The sequence below is a fragment of the Gadus morhua genome, chromosome 21 (assembly GCF_902167405.1).
Source record: "Gadus morhua chromosome 21, gadMor3.0, whole genome shotgun sequence".
Lineage (NCBI taxonomy): Eukaryota > Metazoa > Chordata > Actinopteri > Gadiformes > Gadidae > Gadus > Gadus morhua.
Window position 1 is genome coordinate 14,654,407 of NC_044068.1, and position 17,213 is coordinate 14,671,619.

At 43.1% G+C, this 17,213-nt stretch overlaps 2 protein-coding genes across 3 annotated transcripts in view; one reads left to right on the forward strand and one right to left on the reverse strand.

The window, feature by feature from the left end:
* Positions 1–12,063, forward strand: part of usta (uronyl 2-sulfotransferase a) — a 56,433-nt gene extending 44,370 nt beyond the window's left edge. For both annotated transcript variants that reach the window (XM_030344818.1, XM_030344819.1), the window contains 3 exons: positions 6,590–6,687; positions 6,917–7,074; positions 7,391–12,063. In XM_030344818.1, coding sequence (XP_030200678.1) covers positions 6,590–6,687; positions 6,917–7,074; positions 7,391–7,716 — 582 coding nt within the window. In that variant the 3' untranslated portion in view covers positions 7,717–12,063. The remainder of the gene's footprint in view (positions 1–6,589; positions 6,688–6,916; positions 7,075–7,390) is intronic.
* Positions 12,064–12,197: 134 nt separating this feature from the next.
* The window catches only part of slc22a16 (solute carrier family 22 member 16), an 8,673-nt gene continuing 3,657 nt past the window's right edge, over positions 12,198–17,213 (reverse strand). Inside the window, exons 4-8 of the mRNA XM_030344817.1 lie at positions 17,086–17,213; positions 16,076–16,203; positions 14,734–14,843; positions 14,250–14,349; positions 12,198–13,393 (exon numbers count right to left, since the gene is read on the reverse strand). The exon at positions 17,086–17,213 is cut by the window's right edge and continues 485 nt beyond it. Coding sequence (XP_030200677.1) covers positions 13,205–13,393; positions 14,250–14,349; positions 14,734–14,843; positions 16,076–16,203; positions 17,086–17,213 — 655 coding nt within the window. The 3' untranslated portion in view covers positions 12,198–13,204. The remainder of the gene's footprint in view (positions 13,394–14,249; positions 14,350–14,733; positions 14,844–16,075; positions 16,204–17,085) is intronic.

A 17,213-nucleotide genomic window follows, 5' to 3' on the forward strand; every position in this document is an offset into this window, starting at 1 on the left:
AGTCTTGGCAGCCGAGCCAGAAGGCAGGTCAGGGCAACTCTAACCCTAAACAAGTCTGATGTGACTTGACGCAGCAGTGTTGAGCCAACATCAATCACCCACTCAATAAGTGATTGATTATGGTTCCGAACAATGATCGGAACAAGAGCGCCGAAGCATCACACAAGAGAAGCAAAGCACGGCATTTCGGGCCTGCAGACAGAAAATAAACCAGCCAAGTACAAATACAGAATAAAGTCGACACATGTTTTCTATGGACTCTAATGGAGAAGATGAAAAAGGTTAGAACTATGAACTGTAAACTTGGTCATTGGCTTGACTTATCACACGGTAGAAGATGTTTCTTGGGACGTTTGGGGAGTTGATTATTTTCAACTCAAACTAGTGAAGTTTAGGTAGATAACATGTGTTGCCATGGTTTCTGGACCAACTTCTGGAGCTGCGAGGGGCCCTTCTTCGAAAACGACATAACTCAGAAGGTCACAAACTCCGGGGAAAACGTTACTGTACCCAATTGCGAGGGCCTTTCGGAACTCCAGTCAGAAGGACACCAAAATCCCCTCTTTCCCAGAGGTCACCTGACAGCCATATGCCTGATATTAAGCCCGCAGGCGGGTTGGCCCACTGTGTGATCGTGAGTGAGTGAGCGACTACAAGGACAAATAGCTGTCCTTGACCCAGGACATTCCCAATGTCGGGAAAGTTTTCACCATTCACTCCAGGATATTCTATTGACACTATGATGGAATAAATTGACCTCCCTGTAAGCTTTCTTCTGCCTTAGTTACAGGTTTGTGAGCTCCGCCCACCACACTTCTTTCCTATCTGGACCTGCTATGTCCCCTGACACATCTTTACGTTCCAGCTGCAGTCCAGACACACACCGCAATTAAGACAACTGGAGGCTTCCAGACAGAAAAGACAGAGCCATAAAACCTAGTCAAAAAGCAAACAACACCTTGTAGCATAAAAGAACATGACCAAGAAGAACAACGGGGTCATTGTCTCTGTCAATCACACGTATGGTAGAAGATGGTAATTTGGAGGAGGTGGGAGGAGTTCAACTGAAACTGGTTCTGTGGAGAACATGGGTTGTCATGTTATCAGGACAAACTTGTGCACCTGGAACCAATTATAGTTCATTAGACTGACTGGACATATTCGGCCGACATTGAAATCCAGCATTCTGAACCGGGTCTCTTGTGCCTACCGTGGGCACTGCTGTACCTAAGAGGGGGGGGTCAATGAACAAACTGTGTTCCAGATTTTTCCATTTGCCCCCTCCCCTCCCCTCCCCCCCTCCCACATCTCTCTCTCCATAGCTCCCTCCCTGTACAAACAGACACACATGTATGCCACAATACGCAGATGCAATGGCATGTCCGCTCAAAAACTCTCAGGAACCCTCAGAGACACGCACCTACATGCATGCACATACACATTCATATGCACACACAAATGCAGCAACGTACACATCCATTCATACACGCAGACATGCACACACGTACACACACATTCACCCTGTTTGAACACTCCACTTTCTTGGAATCTCTACGGTGGGAATTCAAGACGTTGCGGTGCAAAAAGTATTGTGTGCGCGATACATTTTTATACTGGGATCAGATTAATTCCAAATAGATGAAAGAGAGCAGGAGAACAGTCGCTCCAAACAGAAGTTAGTACATGGCTACTTTTTTATTTGTTGTTATATTTTTGGTCAAATCATTGTTTTCTTTAGTAAGTAGCCGTGTAATAAGCAGACTTATGTGCAGCGAGCCGGACCTTATCGCAAAATAAACCCCTTCAGTCATGCGGCACAGTGTCACGGTTTATTTAGTGTAATGGCCGGCCAGCTGTACATTACGTTACCCTGAACACACTACGTGCATTTACCCCTCTGCGAGGTGTTAAATAGCTGTAAAGATATGTGTGGTCAATGATGTGAAGGAATGTCAAGGCCCGTTGGAGGCCCGCTTGTGGATTCATCCATCAACAGTGTGCCCTGACACACTCTGTGTCATCATCAACCGGTCTATTGGTACAGTTTTACCCGTATGCATGGTCTATATCAGAGGCTGTTGGAGCCTTGGAGTGCTGCCTCCAGTTACCGGTCATCTTCACACGCACCTTTAAGTAAATGCAAAATCCTCCATTGCCACGTACACAAACAGACACACTCACACAAACTCACACACACAAACAAGCCAGAAGCCTCTGATCGGGGGCTGTTCTATTTATAGTGTAAGTAAAGATTTATTTAGACTGGGCTGTATTTCATTTGACCAAACAAAAAAGAAAGAAAGAACACCAAGGCTAACTTGGGAATCAGGCCCTATGTCCAAAATTCCGAACTACCCCTTTAATACCCAACCGTTTTTCTGCAAACCAATAAAGCTAATGTTAATGTCAAGTTAGTTAACATAGACATCAAGAAATTATTTAGGCTGAAAGCCCACTGTAAACACAGTAAACAACACATATTATAGGCCCACACACAGCTACTAAAGATAAAAAAAAAAAATTGTTTTTCACTCACCGTTTGACTTCTTTACGGGAAAAGTATTAGTCCTTGTATAACGTGCGCTTCATAAATTCACCTCTTGTGACCGTTCAAGCTCACAGCAACATTCTGGCTTGGTGAAGTGCACTGCTGGAACTTAGCCTGCATCGTCTTTTATTTTTGGTTTCATAATCACACATGTGGAATTGCGCCTTGGCCTATTCGGCATATTGAACCGTCGGCCTAATGCGCCTCCTTTTTGAAAAGTCGGACAAACGGACCTTCGGACCAATGGGTTCCGTTTTCGGAACATTGAACCGTCGGCATAGTGGCGTGTCGATAATGCGAAATATTTCGGACCATTGAGACGTCGGAACAATGAGGCGTCGTAATTAAGGCATGACACCACAGCCAAACGATTGTTTCATTGCAACATACAAATCAAGTTAATTTTTTGCAATATTCCTATAAGTACATGGTCGTCATTTCATTTGAGATGTTTAGTGAACTATAAAACAGAATATAATAAAAAATATTTACAACAGCTATAAACTCACCAAACTCAAATAAACAGCTTGTTTTTTGTTTTTTGATCAACCATCCACGCAAGCAAAAATAATTCCCTAGTGAACAGTAAGACACTGTGCGAACCCTAAAGCAAAGATTGTTGTGCACACAATGGCGACAGAGTCAGTTTATGGCGCTGTTAACGAATGAATTTCTCCTGGCAGGCCAATTATTGCTCAGACTAGCAGAGAACTATTGAACCAAAGTGTTGCAAAAGGTCGTGCAATAATAACTGAAATTATCAGAACATATAATCAACAATGTATGGTTTAAATAAGGTGTAGAAGACATTCCAGGTGTTAAAGAGTTTAAAATGCTAGTTCATCTATAAAAGTGTTAATAAAACACTAAGTTTTGTAATCCGAGCCACATCCCAACCAACCCATTGCTAACTTTCTTTCAATGCAACATTCAAATCAAGTCCTCAAGTACATGTTCTGCATGACTTTTGAACCAACCTATGTGTGGAATAAATGACTCAACTGAGTGAGCAGATCTCTTTTGCAAGCATATTGGAAATAATTTGTCCTAACAAATGTACCCAGAGGTTTGCTGCTATGCTGTCCCTTAGTTCAGTTCAGCTGTATGCCAAAGAGCTCGCCAAGCCCAACATCACAGATAGGAACTAGAGATGTTTGTAGCGATTCATTTCACTGTAGTTCAACAGTGAACGTTTTGTTTAACGACTATTCTCAAAATAAGAAAACACTCAGAAGGCAGCTGTGTGTTACTAGCCAATAACATCGTTTACTGAGCACAATTGTCAACAAACAAAACAAAAATCCCTCAATCGCAGCGCCAACAGCAATGTTGCGGAGAAAGATCAGGTTGTGCTCCAGCCCTTTGATTGATCGGTGGACTCTCCGTAGACATCCCAAAGGAAGAATTTAGGTACGTTTTCTGGCGTTTTGGTTGAGTGGAGCCCTCAGTTTGGTCTTTCTTTTCTTCATCCCCATTGTTATCTTCCTCGTCCCCATTTCGCTGGGAAGCTGTGATACGGCACAGCAGGATTCAATCTCACCGCTGTGCCGTTGACTGTCCATCTGGGGAAAGTGGAGGTGCTTGTGACGGGGACCCAGAGCAGAGGCCTGTACTGCCGCACTCCCAGGTTTATCTGTCGGTTGGGGGTATCTGTCACTCCAATGAGGCTGCCACCTTTTCTTGAACTCTGTTACCCTCCTGAGCTTGCCTGCTGAGTTGGGATGCCTAGTGGAGATCAGTTAAAGGATGGAAATAGTAAAACAATTGAACGATGATCCCATTATAAATGTTTTTGTTTTTGTTTCTATTATTATTAATTATATAATACTACTCAATTAAAGTTAACTTGTATATTAGCCTATTACATTACCTTTTCAGCGAAGTCATGGTAACGGGGAACGCCATTGAAACTGACACGTACGTCTCACCACTCAGAGCAGGGCACTCTGAAGGGACTCCGGAGTGGGGAGAATAGATTGGGTTGTTTTTTGTCACTGTTCGCTCAGACAGAACATCGTTGAAGGCCCACCTTTGTTCATGGATGCACTCAAACATGGCGCTAACTGAAGTCCAGTGTGTCTTTCAGGACTGTATGTGTTTCAGGCAGGCCCTGTTTTCTCCTGTTTCATTTGCCATCAAGGAGTGCGTCAGCACTGTGATGGAAATGCCTCATCAGTCTTTTGGATGAACCGATCAGCAGGCTCATGGCGTTCGCCTTTAATCCATCATTGATGGCTGATGGCAGCACAGCCAAATTCTCTGTGTGTCTCTTCTTCTTTCTCTTTAATTTCGTTATGGTCGGGCTCAAATGTGGAAGCTACCATTTTACTTCCTGGCACAATGTATTCTCGTTTGATATATTCTAATAACTTATTGAGGCCTTTGCCTTCAACAAAGCTGAGTGGAAGAATGTCTTGGGCAGCCATGCGCCGATGAGCTGAGTTAGTTTTTTTAAATGACCAGGATCACATTGTCTACGTATTGCGACGGTTAACAATGTTAGTTTGACGGTTTAATGTCCACAGGCCTGTGCTTAATGTGTTTTACACACATTGCTCCATTCTAGTGGTTGTACCAGATTATTCTTAGACAGCCAACGTACAACCTGATTTCCATTTTATAGCATATCAAAATATTGCCAAACTGCTCATAGTTTTTGAGATGTCATCTTAAATTGTTCTAATTTCTACTGATTTACCTCGAGGGTCAACAGGCCAATGTTTATGTATACATCACAAATTGTTAACATTAGTCGTTTTTTTTTTTATAGCTACATTTTGCCAGGAATACAGTACGTTTCAGTGTAACTTTGGTCAATATACGCTAAAGGCCCAAATGCATATGTCTACATAGAAAATATATATAATTTCTTCCGACTAGTGGGCTATATTTGGTGCCGACTTGCGAGGTTAGCAACATTAAGCCGTCTATTCGATTAATACTGCACATCTCTAGCACTAACCAAACCAGCCAAACCAAAGTCGCTCCATTATGTTTGATCGTTGGTGGACGCCTGGGCTTGCTGGCTGACAAGCATGGTTTTGTCCCCTGTGATGCTTGCATTGATTAGTTTAGGCCCATAAAACCATCATCACTCCTCAAAGCGACAGCCAACTGCAGTTACAAAACTATAAAAGTGTTCAGAATTTTGAATAGCCTCAATATTCTCTCGAACTGTCATTGATTTCAGATGCCTGTAATAAAAAAGTTAATACGGGCAAAAAAGTTCCTGTTGACTCAACAGGAACTTTTTTGCCCGTATTAACTTTTTTTTTTTATTACTCAACAGTGTTGAGTAATGTTGATAATTTCATGAGGCTCAAAGGTTCAAGATCTCTTGCTTGCATGGGAGTCATTTAACAAGGAAACATGAAAAAGTGCATCAAATTGTTCACATTAAACAGCCTAAATCTTTTCTCCAGGCACAGAAGAAAGAAGTGTGACTAATTGTAAAGAATTGCATACTTTGAATTAATCGTTTGAAATGTTATCTCAAACATAATGATACAGTGTGTTTGTGTTTGAAATTAATTTCAATCTAGTCACTATTTGAATCTATAGTGTGAATAATGCAAGAATAAATAGGCTATCACTCTCTCACTGAACATGATGTGGGCCTAATTTTGTCTCATAGATTTGCTTTAACAATCTTCCACTGAATCTCCTTAAAGTGATAACTTGATTGTCATGTCTTGATAAGAAGTGCAATGAGTTCATCAAACTCATTTGACCAAGCTATGTTTTGTGTAAACCTGCAGGTCTTGACATAACCATCTTGACCGTAATCATGTGATCGTTACACTTAGATCATACGGGACAGGGTGCCCTCTGGTGGCCACCTCTGGCGTGAGCGGATACATTACATTTTCTGACTAAGCCTAGTGACTACTGTGTTGTTCAAGAGCTCCACCTACTGAAGTTAGAAAGCAATTACAATCGAAATACAGTCGTGAAACGAGTTAACTACACGTGCTCATCCTACCACTACTGCTGGGCCTGATCCTAATCTTTCTGTGTCTTCGATTGTGTCTTTTTGTTCAGGATATCAATGTGTGCATCTTAGAAAACTACCCAGAGTGCTCCAACCCCAGGATGTTCTACATCATCCCCTACTTTTGTGGTCAGCATCCACAATGCAGGTAATGCACAGCAAGCCAGGATGCAGTAGATCCTACGGCGGTCACATGGTTTTGTTCTCAATTATTTGCAGAATTACGAAGTCAACCCTTTATTTTTTGACTGTTACGGTGGTTACGTGTTATTGTTCTCAATTATATGCAGAATGAGGCGGTCAACCAACCCCCATCTGTTTACTATTCTTTCTATCGTCCCCTCTCCCTCTGTGGTCCCTCCGCCTCTCTGGACCAGGGAGCCAGGAGTGTGGGCCTTGGAGAGGGCCAAGCAGAACGTGTTGGAGAACTACCTCCTGGTGGGGATCCTGGAGGAGCTGGAGGACGTGCTGCTCCTGCTGGAGAGGCTTCTGCCCCACTTCTTCTCAGGGGTCCTCAACATCTACAAGAGCCCTGGTACGCACCGCTGCTGTTCTTCACACTGGATCGCTTCACTTGTCTCATTGTGATAGATAATATGTGACACATTTACATTTAAGTTCTTATTTTTATTATTATTAGTCACTAGTATATACTAATTACTTTTCACAGTGGTTAGATGAGCTTTAAAATGACACGAAGCATTAAAATGAACCCAAAAGCAGCGAATACACAAGAAAAAGTGTCTTTAAAAAAGAGTAGAGTTTAAAAAAATGTCTAAAGTATAAATATTTAGTCTGGTCTATCTCCTGATTACGACACTGACCCCCCCCCCCCCCCCCCCCCCCCCTAGACTACAAGAAGGCGGGCAACATGACGGGCACGGTGCGCAAGCACACGCCCACGCTGGAGGCCCTGCAGGTGCTCTACCACCGCATGCGCTACGAGTACGACTTCTACGGCTTCGTCCGCGACCAGTTCCACCTGGCCAAGAAGAAGATCGGCCTCAAGTCGGCCTCACGCCCCTCCGCCTACTCCCACGACTTCCTGCGGGACCTAGTCCTCCGCACCCCCGAGCCCATGGCGGAGGAGGACGACGAAGAGGAGGAGGAGGAGGAGGAGGAGGAGGCGCAGGACACCACCCTCGAGGACGCCGCCAGCTGGCTGGTGAACCCCTGAGGACGCCCGCGCCGTGGCGGACTAAGGCCCGGGGTGTGGGGGCCTGTACTGGACTAGTGGGACAGGGGCCGGAACACCAGGGTGGAGGGGGTTCTCCCCCCTTAATGGATCACCCTGGTGGTGGGTGGGTTGCTCAGTGTTGGTGTGTGTGTGTGTGTGTGTGTGTGTGTGTGTGTGTGTGTGTGTGTGTGTGTTTGTGTGTGTGTGTGTGGGAAAAAGACTCTCTCTATGGCGAGGACTGGACGTGTGGAGTGAATAGATCGGGGTGGGGGGGAGGGGGGATGCAGTATCTCATGAACTGCCGGGGGGACCATGGAAATGGACTTGGAAGGCTCGACGCCATTTTGAAGTTCCTTCAAGCTCACTGAGCGAGATTCGTTGGATTTGAGGCAGATGCGGTTTCTATTATCTCCAGGAGAGATGAATGCTGGATGGGGACAAATCTGTTGAGAAATATTCTAAATTACAGGATGATTGCAACCATTGCGAGATAAGAGGGTTGGTTGAATATTTGCATTTTCTTGTTTTGATATTGGTACTTTTTTTAATGGTTCTCCCTCTCGACTCTTGTCTGTAAAGCTTCTAATTTTATGTCATCAAAAGTGCCATCAAACTATTCATCATCCAGGACAGTTCAAGACATATGGAGTCAGTTTGTGATGAAAATCCCAAGACACATCCTACAGTGTTTTCTGAAAACTGTCGTGACACCACCTGTGGATGATGGTATTTGATTCAGTGGGAGGCGGAACGATAAGCACGCATTTATGAATTCAGAGAATTCCAATTGTGTGCTGCAGTATCATTACACTCGACCAAACCGACATTGTGTTTTACATGTATTTAAGATAGGTCATGGAGTATAAGTGTGTGAAATTTTTCCATTTTAAGATAGATTTTGAGTATTTAAGATAGGTCACGGTGTATAAGTGTTTGAAATTTTTCCATTTTTGGGGGAATAATTATAGGGATGAATGCGAAGAAAGTGCATGAAGCCCAATTCAGTTCAATCCAAAGTTTTAAATATCAGTAAAAGAACTTGCCAAAACTATTGCCAACTTCTCTACAATGCAATGCTATGACCCATTTTGGGATGTATTTATTATATCTGTGTTTATCATGACATTAATTAGCAGCTCGTCCATTTCCCTCTTGCGTAGAATTGCTCTTGAAAGTTCTGTTTAAATTAAGGTACGTATTTGTTTGTCATATTTTTCTGTTGGTGGGCAGAGACTGCTTGTGGGGCGGTTGGATGGATTTTTCAAGTTTGAGAGTAATAATCTACCATCGGTCCCATGATATGAAAACTAATTGAAGCATATCAAAGATTTTAAGGAATTGTATTTAAGTTGTTTTATGTACAAATGCCTTTAAATGCCAAAAAACTAAAAAAACAGGAAATAAAGAAATCCTGGTGGACAAGCTGGAGACGAGAGGGGTTCATTTTGGTTCTCACCATCTAGTGGTCAGCGTAGCGATGCTGAATCCTGCTCCACTAATGGCCACTCAACCTCCATTCAAGCCTGAAACACTCCATCCAAGTCAACACTCCCTTCAAGACACACTTACAGAGACTGAGGCTGGGAACAGGAAGCTACAAATGAAGGACATTTGAAGTCCTTGAGCACCAGCTTTTGGTCGCCAAATAACACAGTCCCCAACTCTCCAAGTGGTTTCTAGGACGACTTTTTAAGTAGGAACATTTTGCATTTCAGGGACCGATTGAGATGGATTCATACGTGACAAGTTTGAGCTCAATCCCTCCCCTGGTCCAAGAGACGTCTGGTCCAATACCTCACTGTAACTAAGTAGGTGTAGCCCAATAATGTGGGCTAAAGGCTTGTCCATTATGCTGAGTCGTCATTCTGAAACTGTGAACACCACCACTTTAGTGAGTGTGAATTTAGTGTCTGAAGCAAACCGGAACAATAAAATACACTTTGAGTTTGATCAGGAGAGGGGAGCACTCTGAGATAAATCGTTTCAGGGCCAGTAAGGTAGATGATTTTGAGCAGATACATGAGCATACTTTGTCAAAAGAACATTTCTGCCTTAAATAATCCGTAAGAAGAACAATCTGTTAGAAGCTTATGCCCTATAGCAGATTAATCTGCATTGACATTCAGTTGACATCAATTTTATTGTCGATTGGGCAGATTTCACAGCAAAGTAAAAAATAAATGGCTTAAACCTGAACTATGTAACTTTTCTACAATAGCTACCTACTCCATTTAATAAATATCCGAACTATACAGTTTATAAAGATTTAAAACAGCATATCCCCCACCCCCAACCCTTACAACTCTAGAGGCTGCTAAAGGGCAGAAACATATTGCAGGATTAATATCAGTTATGTTTTTACTTTGGTTGAACTTAGTCTTAATGATCCGTTGTGTGTTTTCCGATCAAATAAAAAACATCTAAAAATGCCAAATGTCTGTCAGAGACTTTGGTCGTATGGGGATTAAAAATTATTTCCTAAGGTTTCAGAAGGCTTTGTGAATTGGGCATACCACAGCCCTAATTCCCATTTCAGTTCTGACTTTATGCAGTGTGAAATCACTGTGGTGTGGGGAGGTGGAGGAAGATGAGTGTGTACCCTTACACAATATCCAACAATGCTCGTCCCTCCCCTAGTATGCTCTCATTTCTGTACGCAGTATCTCTAGGGTCGGTCTCATTCTTTACTTCATTGATCCACTTTGTTTTGGTGTGCCGTTCCACTGCTTGCTGATTTTATTTAAGAGTGCGTTAGATTGAACCGCTAAGCCTCTGTTTGGGCCATCCTAACTGTGGCCCACCTCTGCTTAACCGAAGACACGATAAGGTCTGGCGTTAGGTCATGGTACCCTGGGAGTAGGGAGCCGATATATTAATGATGGACATTTCATCCAATCAGACTACAGCCACAACCAATGGCAGATATTGAATGTTCATGTATGTTACAATAACTATTTTGGCATAATTACTTACAAATCACAAAGTATAAGTAAAACCTTACATTGATGTGTTAAGCAGCCACTTCTTGTCTAATAAACTGCTTTGTCCCCCTCCAAATTGGCCAAGAGGCCATTCCAAAACTCCTTGTGCGTTTGGGAACGGCACTGTTTATTGGTAATTATCAAGTAGGTACTATCAAATTAAAATTAAATGTAGCTTTTTTTGTTCAGCTTGGTGGATCATTTATTCAACATGTGCTAGTGTGCTGTTTTGTGTGTTAATGCTTAAGCTGCAGGTGATGTGCTTTGATTGGTTGATGTAGCCATTGCATAGGCTGACCCTGGCTGCTGATTGGCTATTGGCGTGGGTAGTTGCCCCCAGTTCTCCATCTCTCTCTCAGTCCTCTTTCCTAGCGCCTGTGACCAGACCTTGTTTAGAGTGCAGTCACTTACTTTTGTTCATCCCCTTAGTTTTGATTTGTCAACTATATCTCTCCGATCAAAACTAAGGGAATGTAGCTATTTTTTTCAGAATGGTAAGGTGTTTGGATATCTGTGAAGTGGGTTTATGCCTCAACCCTTTTTTGTTAGTTTTATTGGAAACTTATATTTTCCAGCTCTTCTATTGACGAACAGTAACCTAATCAAACCCCTTAGGGATCGCTATTACGCTATTGATTGCTTTGGCTGGTGCCTCAGCTGGGGGTCAGTTGAGAAGGCCTGGGAGTCAGCTGAGAAGGGTCAGCTGAGACCCTTCCTGTTGCACCTGTTTCCCCAGTCAACTCATTTGCCATTGTAAGTCACATCTGTTGCACTTTCTCCGTTTTTTATATGATGATAATTTTGCAGTTAAGCAGAGGTTTTGATGGTACATTTGAATTGCTGAACATCTTATCTCCTCCTCAATTATAAAATGCAAAAATTGTTAAAGTGTAAGGGTACTATATTTGTACTCTTATATTATTTTGTATGTTGGTCAGTGTTAGCCAGCTCATGCATTGAATCTCCAACTTAGCCAACTTCTATTTACATTACAGCATCATTATTAGAGATCACAGTCACAATAAGCTATTTCTTCTACAAAAATACATATCTATGACTTTTACCTTTATGTTTAACGTAATCTTCCATATCTCAGTTTGTGTAGTTTTTATTATCCTGCCAAGTGTTCAGTGTTTGCTTTCTGCCAGTTTAATTTATTATTTTCCTTTGCTTTCCATATAAGAATCTCAGGAAGGAAGACATGTAATGCATTGCCTCAATCATGTGTACGATTGGTTGCTTTCAGCTTTGATTTAACTCTTGGCATGTACCGATTGAAATATGTCCCAAATAAAATTGACAGATATCTCGATTGAATAATCAAACAACTACGTTGAGGCAAAATAAACAAATTAAGTCTTCAAAATTAATGTCTTTGTTTTGATTTGAATAATATTGTGGTTAATGTGTTAAACAGGTTCCTGCGTTCAAGAAAGAAAGCTGTTAGTTCTAGTTGTCATTAGGTCATTTAGCAAATACGAAATGCACACATTGACATAACCAGGCTATATTGTTTTTTTTATTTTTTTCACAAAGTTGTTGAAATGAACAAAATTATGTTATAACAATGTTCCTGCCATGATCAAATATGAACATGAATGTTCATACAGAGTATCGTTAATACTATAGGTCCTCATAAGAAACAATGTAAACTGTCTTAATAATTCCTATAATTAAAAAATAATAATACTACCGGTCAATATATCTGTACAAACAATAAAAACCATAAGTCAATTATTGGCCTTTGGGCTGTCAATGTAAATACTTCATCATACTTATTAGTACATATGTGTTGCAATTGTCTCTTGTGGTGTTACCAGGTCTTTTCAAAAAACACTTTAAATAAGCCTCTTGAGAAATGCCCTTTTTTGTCTTTGGTCCAAAACATCAAAGACTATCGCAAATCTGAAACTTAACTAAGCTAAGCTCTAGCACCTGAATTGCTCATAAGGAACAGTATTAATTTAGAGCTAGCCTCAAGACTTAGCTTGTTTTCTTGTACAATGTCACAGAGGCATGCGCATACACACAAACACACACATGCAGAAACACACATATGTAGACACACACACAAAGGGGAAATTTACAGATTTATGAGGCTATAGCGAATGGTTTTCACAGTGATTTCAAAGAGAATTCCCTGAGACGAAAACAATTATTATCATTAAATTATTTGATGTAATATATAGAATATGATATAGATACACAGTGATGTACAAAGTATGAGAAAATTATACTTGACTAAAAAGTACAGATAGCTTTGTTGAAGATGACTGCTAAAAGTAAGTAAACCGTCACAAAATCACAAGAGTAGAGTCATAAAGTAGCTCAGATCAAATGTTAGTATCTAACTGGATTAAAACATACAAGTATCAAAAGTAAAGAAGTACATAATTTCCCTGTCTTTAGTTTTTGACAAGGGTCAAAATGTATCAAACCTTTCCCTTTTTATTTAGTTATGCTCCATAAGTCTGTCCCTGTGTGTGTGTTTGGCCCAGACCCCCGTCCTAGAGACGCTGCTGCGCCATCTCCAGCCCATTCTCAGGGTCTTTGCTGTCCTTAGGTGAGCTCTTCTTCTTGGCGTTGACCCCCAGGTTCTGAGCCTCCTCCAGGCTGGTGGTAAGTGGCTGGCCAAGGGTCTCGGGCAACATCAGTGTCAACACACCAAAGATGAATGCCAGGATTCCCACTATCAACTGTTTGGGGGGGGGGGGGGGGGGGGGGGGGGGGGGGCGGAGGGACAGGATAATGAGATTGACACAGGACAAGATTGAACAGGCCCGAAAGAGTAACCACTCAATCTGACCCACACAGGTCATTCTTGTTCCTCTTGCAACGACGAGGGATCCAGAGGAGATTGTGCTATCATTGAAGTTGTTATTATTTAGTCTCTTTCACTTTGCAGACTTTGTCCATGTGTGTGGGTGTATTTATCCACTTGGGATGGTGGTGTCGCTAAAGTATTAATTATTAAAATATTAATAGCAATTATCTTTAGTTGAACTGGACTGCACAGACATGCATTCACCCATGATTAGGTGTACACATACGCAGTATGTGCATGTACACGTGTGTGTCTATGTATATGTCTATGCGTGTGTGTCTGTTTGTGTGTGTGAGTGTGTGTGTGTGTGTGTGTGTGTGTGTGTGTTTCTATGCATGAATACTTGTGTATGCACTCACCGTGTCTAATGCGTGAGAACGCATCTGACACAGAAAGGGCAACCTTAGCCCGGATGTGATTCTCTGGACATTGTCTGGTTTGAAGTTCATATGGGAAAACGGCTTGTGTGTGTGTGTGTGTGTGTGTGTGTGTGTGTGTGTGTGTGTGTGTGTGTGTGTGTGTGTGTGTGTGTGTGTGTGTGTGTGTGTGTGTGTGTGTGTGTGTGTGTGTGTGTGCGTGTGTGTGTGTGTGTGTGTGTGTGTGGGCGTGTGCACGTGTGTGTGTGTGTGTGTGTGGGTGTGTGTGTGTGTGCGTGTGCATGTTTGTATGTGCGCATGTGCATGCATGTGTGTTTGTGTGTGTGTGTGTGTGTGTGCAGGCGTATGTACCTGAGGAAGGTGGATCCAGTAGTCCGCCAGGTAGACGCAGTAGGGGGCCACCACACTGCCCACACGACACATCATGCTGCCGCTCCCCACAGCCAGGGACCTAGAGCATGAACACAGAATCCATCACTGACCTCCTCATATCCTCATACACAGCATTGGTTCAACAGTGTATAAGCAAGCCTGCCAGCCTGGTGGAGCATGGCATTAACCATGCCAGGGTTAGGGTTTGATACCTCCTGGGGTGAGGATTGAAAAGAATTGACGCACTCACATTAATGTAAGACGTTTTGGATAAGAGCATCCGCCAAATTGTGTGTCATGTAATAGCAGTGTATCTATTACATGACACACTGGATCTGAACCAATGTTTTTATTGTTCTCTTAATGGTAAATGTTTAACTTCAAATCAACCAAAAGACAATTGACACTGGATACTATAGATATCACTATAATGTTTTATTTATTTCGTAGAGCTTCTTCCTACCTGATGATGGTCGGGTAAAGCTCACAGGTGTACAGGTAAATCAGACCAAAGGCGATGGCGATGGAAAACTTCCCGATCATACTGAGTAAGGTCACCAGCCAATGGATGTCCTGTAACGCAAAACAGAGCGATGAGAGTCAGAGGAAGGAATATTCGACCAGGGGAAATTACAATTATGTTACATTAAACTACATTAGATGTGTATGTGTGTGTGTGTGTGTGTGTGTGTGTGTGTGTGTGTGTGTGTGTGTGTGTGTGTGTGTGTGTGTGTGTGTGTGTGTGTGTGTGTGTGTGTGTGTGTGTGTCTGTGTGTCTGTGTGTGTGTGCTGACTCTGAGGGACAGACCAGTGGGGTAATTGGGAGTTTATCGGCTCCCATTGAAGAAGACTTGACTGACTTATGCACTAAACTAAGGCTCGTCTAGGGAGCGTAGGCAACAGAAGATGACTCCCAAATAAGGTTTTTGAAACATTGGGTCGCACACAGTTCCTGCAGTGCGCAACATTGTCATGCATAAAGAGTTGCTCGATTTCTTGCCAAACCACATTCAGTTGCGGTCATATACCTTTTCCTTGAGCTAAATTACAATTGAGACGAGTTAGCTTAACTTGGCCATCTCTTTGAGCTCATCTCTTTAATTTGTCTTCCCTAACCCCCACCTCCACTCTATTTGGAGGCACCCCCCCCACTCCTCCCCCACCCCCAAATGGAATGGGGGGGTAAAAGAAACACCGAAATGGGACACGCTCTTTACTATGACTTGTAAACAGCTTGTACAGACCTAGTTAAACCTTGTCAACACATTTTAATTGCTTTGAGATATTGCTTCGATTGCTTTTTCTTTTTTTTTGTGTCGTTTACGTTGATTGACCGTTGTACGTTGATTGACTCCATGTTTCGTTAAACTTAGACACCCTACACGACCCCGGGGAAGAGCGGAGGGGTCGGGCGGCATGGGAGAGGTCGGGGGGCTTGTGGGGACAGCGCTTAGTAAGAAGGGAGAAGCAGTGATACCGGACCCTTAGGGGGTCAAATCCGATCTCCAAGCCACTCTATTTATGACCCTCGCATTCGCGGAAATTGGCTTTCTAATGACACAAGTTGTACGTGCATAGACATTAATTACTTGTCTTTTCTGGCAGTGTGAGTCCTTCAGGTCAACGCACAGACACACCGACTGGTGGTGCATATACACACACACACACACACACACACACACACACACACACACACACACACACACACACACACACACACACACACACACACACACACACACACACACACACACACACACACACACACACACACAGGGGATTGGTGTGCAAAGCTCAGTACGTACAGAAGGGACTACGATCATGAGCATGCAGGCTACCCCGGCCAGAATCAGGCCTGGGGCGCAGGTCTTCTTCCTGCCCACGCGGTCCATGGCGTAGCTCCCCACCAGGTACGACGGGATCTCCACGGCCCCTGGAACACAGCCAATCACGGCGCGGGTCAGAGTGACGGATACGTCAGAGGGCCTCTTTGTTTGACAAAGTAAGTGTGTATTCATGGATACCGCGGTGAGAGTTCAGTGGTTCGACTCTGTGGCCTTACAACACAGAGGAGCAAGGAGGAGGGTAGGCATTAAGGCCCTGTACTGCCTCCTCTCTCTGCTACATGCTTCATTTCCTGGGTTTTCCCACCGGGCACAGAGGTAAACATGAGCGGGATCGAGAACGTCAAGAACTAAATGTTCTTAGTATGGTAATACTGCTATATATTAAGGATAACAGCATTATATGCATATATATGATATGGGTGATGTAATCAATTGCAGCAGGGATTGTAAACAGCGGAGGGCAAAATGTATAGTGCTTCTCTCCTTCACTCAAAGGGTCGCGTTGCACTTTGTAGGTGGGCGGCGCTTAGCTACGATTGGTTGACGTGGAAAGAGCAACTTCTGTTTTTTAGTTTTAAAGTAGGTCAACTGAGTGTACCATGAGCACCGTGGTTGGATTTTTCTTCATGGAAACCGACCCACCCACCCCATACAAACACAAATACACACACAGTCGGGATACATCCAGAATTTAGACTGCAACCCACAGGAATAAATACACATTGAGAGCAGAATTTGTCACAGCTCTCAATGTGTTACAATTCTCCTGCCCTTGAACATTTACATGTCGACAGAGGACTCAGTTGTTGGTTCTTTACCAGTTTAACTTGGATAACGCCATTACACATCGAATCGTGGGCATTGCCCAAACACACAAACACACACACACGCACACACACACACACAAACACACACACACAAACACACACACACACACACGCACGCACACACGACAGCCCCCCCCCTACCGGCGAGGAAGAGATTGAGGTACTGGTTGCCCCCCAGGTTGACGGAGCCCAGGGAGAAGACGTAGTATCCCAGGCTGCCGATGAACCAGATGGCCCACACGATGATGGTTCGGCCCGCCATCCTCCAG